At 38.0% G+C, this 9,272-nt stretch overlaps 1 protein-coding gene across 8 annotated transcripts; it reads right to left on the reverse strand.

The window, feature by feature from the left end:
• Positions 1–63: 63 nt before the first annotated feature.
• LOC107037453 lies at positions 64–8,560 on the reverse strand. Of its 8 annotated transcripts, none has more exons than XM_015256017.1 (7): positions 8,394–8,560; positions 8,158–8,316; positions 4,333–4,625; positions 3,236–3,319; positions 2,222–2,914; positions 1,277–1,364; positions 64–1,051 (listed from the first exon to the last, which is right to left on the reverse strand). In XM_015256017.1, exons 4-7 carry the CDS (start codon positions 3,263–3,265, stop codon positions 780–782), a joined length of 1,083 nt encoding a protein of 360 aa, XP_015111503.1. In that variant the 5' UTR covers positions 3,266–3,319; positions 4,333–4,625; positions 8,158–8,316; positions 8,394–8,560; the 3' UTR covers positions 64–779. The 8 variants fall into 8 exon arrangements, with proteins under 8 accessions (XP_015111503.1, XP_015111502.1, XP_015111501.1 ...); XM_015256016.1 differs by having other exon boundaries at positions 4,333–4,871; XM_015256015.1 differs by lacking the exons at positions 4,333–4,625; positions 8,158–8,316; positions 8,394–8,560 and adding an exon at positions 3,795–4,011 and having other exon boundaries at positions 1,295–1,364.
• Between the last annotated feature and the right edge of the window lie 712 nt (positions 8,561–9,272).

The following is a 9,272-nucleotide window of genomic DNA, read 5'->3' on the forward strand; positions in this document are numbered from 1 at the left end:
TTATTAAGGTTATTATCAATGGTGAATCTATCGACTATTACTTGAAAAATAAAACATACTTAATTAATCCTTGAAACTTTATTTCCATCAATTCATTAGCATTACGATTATCGCCAGTACATCATTATCAATACAATATCATAACTCATTCTATTTTAATTTTATGTAATTTCGTAGTGAAATTTCCTTTATTATTTGATTTTTTTTCGAAAATGTGCATCTTCAATTACGAAAATCCGTGGAATTTCAGTGCATTTACAAGGGGATAAAAAATCACAAGAAGTGTGGCAATAGATTTGATTTGATTCATACAGTATTCATTCGAAGTAATGAATTTTTTTTCAATTGTTCTTCATTACAAATGTTGAAAAAGAAACGATTTACTTTGGCCGCAAAGAGAAATTGTAAGGGACGGTGGGGCAGAATGAAACACGAGGCAAAATGAAACAGTAGGAAAATCTAGTAATCTGAGGGAGATAAGACGATTTTCATAAAGACCTTTTTTGTAGAGAATTTTACAAGCTACAAAGAAGGTCTGTATGAAATCGTTCTATCTCCGTCAGATTACTAGATTTTCCTACTGTTTCATTTTGCCCCACGCTCCCCTAGTTCTATTTAATTAAAATCAACATGTTACCCTTTACCACTTCAGTAATGAATTGAAAAAATTTCGACTGTAATGGACGTTAAGATTCTATTTTCAGCCCATGAAAATTATCAATAATCATTGGAATTTGTGAGATGACTCTGAAATTCTTAAAATTACTCACTAAACGCCATTATGGTAATTTCTGTAGCAATGCGACGAGCGTGTCGTTGACCTGTTTGATTGAAGAAACAAGCTCCTCATGTCTCTGCCCCTCAACTCTGAATTTCTCTTTCTCAAAATCGAAAATTTGCATCTCCAGCTTTATTTTTTGTTCTCTGTATTTCACAGTAGCCTCTGACTCCTCTTTCTTAAATTCCATTTTATTTTCCAGCAGTTCCACAGCAGTTTTGGCTGGATCACAGGCAGTTGTCGTTTTAGTTTTAGTCTCATCGGATTTTTGTCCTGGAATTAAATTTTCGCAAGGTCAAATCAGAGGAGTCAAATTAATTTTGTGATTAAGACTTGAAGAATATAGACATAATTTAGACAAAGAGAATAGGGACATTTCCCTAGCGGACGAGAGGTATGAAAATATCGATATTATCACCATTTTCGATTGATGAAAATCGAACAAAATTCATTGATGAGAAGTATGAGAAGAAAATACGCAGATACATGGACCATCACCTGCATCACCTGCATCACCTGTGTCATTTGGCCATGTTTCTGTGACATCATTGTCGTAGTGCTCAGGAAAGTAATTGCCAATCTCCGCCTGTTGAAGAATTGTTACAATGAAATTAAATTAAAGAATTCATATACAAATCCGGAGACTGGAGAACTTTTTAAAATGATTTATTCAGGCAGAAAATTAGAACGCTTGAAAATTAGAGTCACTACATTCAATGCCCTCATACGTATGAAAAAATTGAATAGAAAAATGAATAGAAATTCTATTATATTTTTATTAGAATTATATTTCTTTATTATACTTCTATAGAAAATATTTTATAGAAAAGTTGAAAGATTCTCATTTTTCTACGAATTCTTGGGCTTGCATTTTTCAAGATTTTTCCGCTGTATTTTCGTTTGTTTCTCATAACAAAAGCCATGAAAAAAAATTAATGCCTAAGAATTCTTTTATATAAAAAAATTGATTGAGTTTTCTATAAAATATCTTCTATAGAAATGACGCAAAAAACAAACAGGATTTATAAAAACAGATATCAAAACAGAATTTTAAAAAAATATAGAATTGAATGTAGTGAGTTGCTCTAATTTTTAAGGGCTCTAATTTTCTCTCTTTAAGTCATCGTAGAAAGTTATCTGAACTGTCCGGATTTGTATGTAGATTTTTCAATTGAACTTTAAGAACTTAGAAAATTTAAGCCCTAGAATTTAATGGAAAAATGGTAATCGATTGATTTTTCTATAAGATATCTTCTATAAAAGTGGCGCAAAAAATAAATAGAATTCTCCAATACGATTCTAATAAAATTCTGCAATACAATTCTAATAGAATTGCAATAGAGTTATTCCATAATTCCAATACAAATCCAAAAAAGTTCCAATAGAAATTCGATGGAATTTCGATTGGTTTTTCTATTGAATTTTTTCCATACGTGTACTCACGGAAACATCAGGGAACTCCTGATCCAGCTCCTCATCGAGTTGTTCTAAGTCCACGTACGTGTCTCCACGGTGATGGTCTGCATGGTGATTGTCTGCATGGCGATGGTCTGCATGGCGATGGTCTGATTCTTTATAAGTCTTCTCTTCGCCGGAGCTGTGCATGTAGGATGGATTTTCCTCTTCATCAGAAATGACGTGAAATGTTGCAGACGTGTGCAGCTTATACTTATAATTTCCATTGTCTTTTCCACTTCGACTGAGCCAATTCATTCCAGGACCGTCGAACGAGCTTCGCTCATACCTCTCCACAGGTGGCTGAATATTATAATTTTTCAAATTATTTAAAGATCTCGTTGGACCATTTTTGTTTGGTACGTGTGTTGAGTGGGCGAACGATGTAACAGGGTTATAACCACCAGATGTGCAGTTGACAGTCCTCACGGTGCGGTTATTCCCAGTTCGAAACTTCTTCTGGGGAGGCTCATTTCCTCGAGTTGAAGAAGAATGTCGTGATGGGAAGCCACCTTCCTCAATATTGGGTATACTATAGGACTCTGGTCCTAAGAAGTCCAGTAATTCTTTCTCCAGAGTATCCAAATCGTCGTCGAGGGGATCACCACCACCTGTGCCCTTAGCGTGACTTCTCAATCTTGCTGCCCTGATTAAGACACCTTTTTTCCAATCAGTCCAAGACTATCGAAAAATTTTCGAATGACATGTGATTCATTTATTTCTTCATTTCAGTACCGAAGTGGTAAAGGGTAAAAAGTCGACTTTCATATCTCAATAAACATTGAATTATCTCGCTAATGAATGATTTCAGGAGGAAAAATCAGAATATATTTTTTGTGGGGAATTTTCCCATCTACAAAAAAGATATTCTGATGTTTTCCCCTAAAATCACTCATTATCGAGATAATTCAATGTTTAATGAGATATGAAGAATCAACTTGCTACCCTTCACTATTTCGCTACCGATTTATAATTTGAGAAAAAGAAAATTCAATTATTTACCCTCATTGCTTGATCTCCATCTTTGTTCATTGTTCCATTGCTTGCAGCATTCACTGTGTTAGCAAACTCCTCTTTGTGACGCTTCTGTTGGATTGGAAATAAAATTTCCAGATTAATTTCGGCTTCAATAATGAATTGATTAATAATTAACAATATTTCTAAAAAAATTATCCAGACAATTTCTTATTCTCGAGATATTCGCAACAATATTTTTTAATCGTGAGAATGTTAGAAAAAGTCAGAAAACCTTTTTTCTTGTAATTTTAATTTCTTTGAAAAATTTTATTTGATATTTTCCCTTATTCCATCAATTTAAGAGATTTCGCAAAACATTCTAAATCAATATTTGAAAACTAACATGATTTTCAAATTAAGAAAATTATTTGGAATTATTAAATTAGTTTTTTTTCAACTATTCTTTCCAGGCAGATAATTTAGGCGGTTTTGGGAGCCCTCGGATTAGGTGAATAAAATATAGAAATAAAATGAAATACGCAAAAAAGGAGCTGCTCGGGCTTCAATGGTAATTTTCAGTTCGAAATTCGATTTTTCAACTCACCATTTTTGCCTTCGAATTAAAGCCAGAGTCTTTCAAGCGTCCAAAAGCGAAATCCTTATTCTTTTTCATATAATCGAGCATTGCCCGTTTACAACGGTACGTAATTCTGGACATGGTGAGAGATTTCAATTCGTGTATGAAGATTGAAAACTTTTTGTGTATGAAGATTGAAAACAAAAGAACAATGAATCAACAGAGTGAATTGAGTCGCGAGATTTCAATAATTAAAGAGAGAAATTCGGAGAATAAGAGGGAGCTAGAGCTTACGCATGACAAAAAAGGTATAAGAATGTTCTATAGAAAGTTCTATGGAACTTTCTTACAGGGCGATCCTAGAGGGAATCGTATAGGTTTTTTTACGGTGAAATTTGGGAATTCAAACAAAGAAGCACATTCAACTTGAATTGTTTAACCGCTTTGCTACTGAAAACTACCATCTCAACAATTTCTAATTATTGAAGTTTAATCCTTCATTCATCAGCATCTACTCTTCTACTTCCGGGGTGTGGGTCATTCCTTCAAATTATGATCACAGTGCCTGCCAGGTTGTCTGTTGAAACGGATGGAACTTGATGCTCTGATAACTCGAGTCGATGTAGGAGTTATCACCGTTGACCTCTTCATTCTCGAGGACAATACAACTGCTGGAACAGCTGTGCAGGGGCGTCCGGACGGAGTGAGTCAGCAAGAGAGGACCTGCTGAGAACCCCAGGGTTCTAGGGGACGGGGGACGAGATTCGATGTTGGGTAGTTAATTCCATTCTCGGGAGAATGTCCTGGACTGTTGTGGACTTTTGCTGGGGGAGTGGACGTGCTGGGGCTCGTGGTGACCTGGGAGAGAGAATGGAGCCTCTGAACCACTGTCTGGGGAACTCTCGGAGAGGGTGTAGGCTTGGTAATCTTTGTAGGGGGTGGAGGGCGGGGGGGACTAGGGTTGGTCCCAGACACGGAGTCTGGACCTGGTGGTTTTGGGTGATGGGGGAAGGCAGGCGGGTGGGAGGCTGAGGGGTGATGTCCACTCGGCCATTGTGCGACGGGGCCGTCGTCTCATTGTGCGCTAAGGGGTCTGCGATGCAACTGAAAAGATTTTAAAATAATAATGAAATTCAAGTTGAACCGTTTCACTTCTCCGCTACTGAAATGACTCAATCCGGATCAATCGAAATATATGAATCGGTCCGAATGAATTTCGGAGATATTTCTGTTTTTTGAGAGATTTATGTCTTTTCATCAAAAAGCTTGTGCGCACGATCACTCGAGAAAAAAATCGGGATAGCGAGTTGAAATTTGATAAGATTAAATAATATAATATGATCAATAAGATATTACTTGGTGTGATGACAATTGTTAATAACAATTTCATGATTGTTGATAACAATCGTAATCACAAAAAGTACCGGATCCTGGTAATAACGCACAAAGTAACGGTCGAAAGGCTTCTGCCAAAAAGGCTCGAATCCCTGCTTGTTTTCATGCGTGAGAGAGAGGGAGTATTTCACTCCATTGTAAATCGAGTACTCAAGTAATTGTCGCTTAGCGAGTGAAGAATTCTGCAATTAACTCATCGCGAACTTGTGCTCCAACTCGATAGGGAATGTCTGGAGGCAACTCGACTTCCCCACGATTATGATCCTCTTCCGCTCCATCCTCATCATCTATTTGCGCATCAGCGAAATAAGCTACAGGCATGTTCCACTGGATAGCCATATTGTGTAGCACCGCGCAAGCGTTACAAATAAGAGCTAAAAATGATGGAGTGTTATGATCATTTTGGTGCAAGGTCAGTGTTGGTCAAATATCACGTATCTCCAGATCTAAAAGAGACAGTGGAATCGCTACAAAACACCTGAAAACTCTGGGGTGTAGTGTAACGTTCGGTCTTTGTGCAGACATCTCCAAAGACCTTTCAAAGCTGCGAAGCATCGTTCCACAGTCGACCTTGTTCTAGCGTGACACATTGTATATCTGTATTCTGGACTTCCTATAGGTTGATTCAATTGTGGAGTGAGTAAATACGGCAACAACGGATAACCGGAATCACCTTAAAGAACAAAAGAAAAATGAAGAGAATGAAGCAGATTTCAATCGCAATTGAGTGCTACCCAGCAACCAACAGTCTCGTCGTCCAGCATCATACTGTTCCCGCAGATGGACAGATAATCTAGATGAAGCAAAAACTCGAGAGTCATGGGCTCTTCCTCCGTGGCTAGCATTGAGGGAGAGAATGCGAAGTTGATGATCACAAACCGAAAAAATTTCGATTGTGTAGTTGAATTGTTATTCAAACTAGTGATACTTACAGTTTGAACGTTCAGTGAATGATTATGCTTCCTGTTAACGAAATGAGCCTCTCTAACTCCCGCTGGCTTCACAATTGACACATGCGTTCCATCAATCAAACCTATTACTCCAGGGAACCCCCATTTACCCCAAAATCTGCCCCAAATGAAATTTAATAGAAACAAAGATTCGAATCGGCTGTGGCCTTTATACAGCAGCAAGACTTGACATGTACAAGTCTCGGAAACGACTGATCTATTATATATTATCAAGAATATAGCCCATTTGAATTTCGCCACCCAAACATGTCCACATCAACTCTTACTGCAGTACCAACGCCATTGGATTCCTGAAGGACTTTCAGTCCTATATAAGATGATAGAATGAATGAAAAGGCCATGTTTCTCATCATTTATCGCCCCTAGAACGCACAGAAGTTTAATTCTACATCAATTGAGTTTTTTCGATTATATATCGTAAACTATTGCAGTTAGCGCCTGAAATTCAGCGCCAGTGAATTTCGGAGCAAACTTCTGTTCTATATAGACTGAGAGAATAGCTTAAAAGGCCATTCTTCTGGTTATTTACAGCCCTCAGGGCGAATAGAAGATTCATTCTACATCAATTGCATTCATTGATGATATCTCATGAACTATTCCAGTTAATGGTGCAAAAGGCTATTTTTTTCTGGTTATTTACAGCCCCGATATTACTTTCATTTTTTGATGATACCTCGTAACTGTAGCAGTCGAATTTTTTAGAAATTCCATGAATTCCCAGGAATTTCCAGAAATTCCTTGAGTTTGAGTTTTTTTCTCTCTTTGTTATTGTTCCATTCGAGTTTGAGTTGATTCATATTTCGATGTTTGAGTTGTTTGTTATCAAATTATTCATCACCAACCCTGCTTGGATCCGTTCGATTTCTTGATGCGTCTTCGGAAAATGAATCCATTGAGGCATGATTTGATTCAAAGCCTCAACGACTCTATGCAGACAGCGACTGACAGAAGTCTGACTCATGCATGCTAAGAATCCTCCAACTTTCCGCTGATAAGATCCTCCAGAAAAAAAGTCCAAAGCAGCAAGGACTTGGAAGTGAATGGGAATCGCATCACGTCTGGTAGCTTGTGGTAAAACCACAGTCAACTCCTCAATAAGGAACAATGCACCGTCTTTTGTGAATCTAACAATTCCAAATGTTGAAATTAACGTTTCTGGCGAGCATGAGTTTGCAGCACGAGCCGAATGCGAGGGCGGCAATCATATGAGTTTTGTGCGCGTCCGAGAATGAGTTCGGAGGTCTCGGGTTATGAGTTCACATCCGTTAGGACATACGAGAGAGTGGGGCAAAATGGAACGTTTGTGATCTACTTTAATTCTCGATATGTTTGTTTATGAATATGAACATTGGGATTCTGAGTCTGTGAAAAACCTTGGTACCAAAACGTTCGATATTGCCCCACCTTTCTCTACTGTGATATTATTAAGGGGAGACTGCAGTGAAATTTGAAAGTCCTAGGGGGTTGTTTCCATCATGTTGATGACTTTAGTACTCATCTTTTATACTTGAAAAATGAGAAAAATATAGTTGTAATGTTTCAAACGCCGGCATGTAGCTGTACAGAATGAATGATCAAAGAAATCTAAAGAAAATTGTGGTTTATTGGTATTTTATGCCCTTCAATTTTTGTTATGCTGCACGAAATTTGAATCTACAAATGTCACTTTTGAAAAATCACCCGGGTCATAGAAGTTTAAGCAGTATTCAAACTGCTTGCTGCCTACTTCCCTGGATTCCTGAATCAGAAGTCCTTTAGAGTGAAATGCTCGAAGTAATGTGCTATGCTGTGAGGTGAGTCATATAGGTAACATTAGGGAAGCCTGAGAGTTCAAAAGGACATTTGCATAAGAGGGTGATGAGGGTCAAACCGAATCGTATGAATGAGCTCGAATGGAAAATTCCGGCTTTACATTCTTCGCTCGATTTCCAATGATTTCGTAATTGACCAACCTCTCCGGGTCGAATGACCATTATTTTGATCTGCGTGAGTTAAATGAAGAATTTAATCTGATAATTTCCCACCTGAAGAGTCGGATGAATTCTCCTTCGGGGATATCGAAAGGATTTACAATATCACCTATTTTCCTGCGATACAAACGTAACCGATGATTTCTTTTCCTTCTTCTTCTGACTTGAATATGACCATTCCCCAAAAATAATGCAATGAGTTCATCCATCCGTCTGTGATACACAATACATAATTAAAATAGATTCTACACGTGGTTAAATTGAATATTTTCAATAAAAAACAAACTTACCTCTTAATTTCAATCCAATTCAACGATTAATTAGCACTTTGGAGCACAAAACACATAACCAATTCAGTTAGTCCCAGGCCATCAAAATCTCGCGGAGATTACAATAAATCACTCGAAAAATCCCAAATACTAATTTTATTATTCTCAAGTGAATCTCAACTACTGCTTATTACGAATTTTATATCTCGTTAATAATTAACCTCCTCTGCTCTTGCATTATAAAATTGACGGCTAACGCCATCTCGCCTTCACCATCTCAAAACAACGCTCCGCTCCGAAAACACTCTCCCCTTTCGCCGTCATACCCCCTCACGCTCCCCGCCTCCGTCACGCGATTATCTGAATCGCCCTCCTGAGTAGAGGCCTNCCCTTGACAGAACGTTGAAAGATGGTTTGTGGATTACTATCGCCATCTATAAAACATCCAAATTTTCCGTTACAATAAAATTATGATAGAGGACACTCGCATTCCCTTCTCCGATCGGTAATTTTCACAACAGGTAAAGAAATTCTCTTTTTCAGTTCCCTACAGTGATTCTAGATGGCCCTACCCCCGAAACTGCTGAGAAAAATGGCCGCCACTTCCTGTACCATTATTTGCGGATGTACCTAGTTTAGACCCATCCGTTTGATTTACTCCAAAAATGTTAGTTGGTACCCCACGGGAAAGGCGGCGTCCCGGTCGAATTGTCGGTAAATGTGAGTCGGGTGCGTGAGTAAACTCGGCAGTAGCAGTCCCGCTGTGACAGGGACCGGTTCGGAGGGGGATTTTTATCCTCCTTGTACTCAATGTTTACTTTATGTTTTTCAGTTGATTTATTCGCCGACTAATTAATATTAAGGGATGAAACAAAGACTGTTCAATGGAGAATTAAATTC

Source organism: Diachasma alloeum, unplaced genomic scaffold (assembly GCF_001412515.2).
Source record: "Diachasma alloeum isolate Michigan unplaced genomic scaffold, Dall2.0 Dall_scaffold_00221, whole genome shotgun sequence".
NCBI classification, from domain to species: Eukaryota; Metazoa; Arthropoda; class Insecta; order Hymenoptera; family Braconidae; genus Diachasma; species Diachasma alloeum.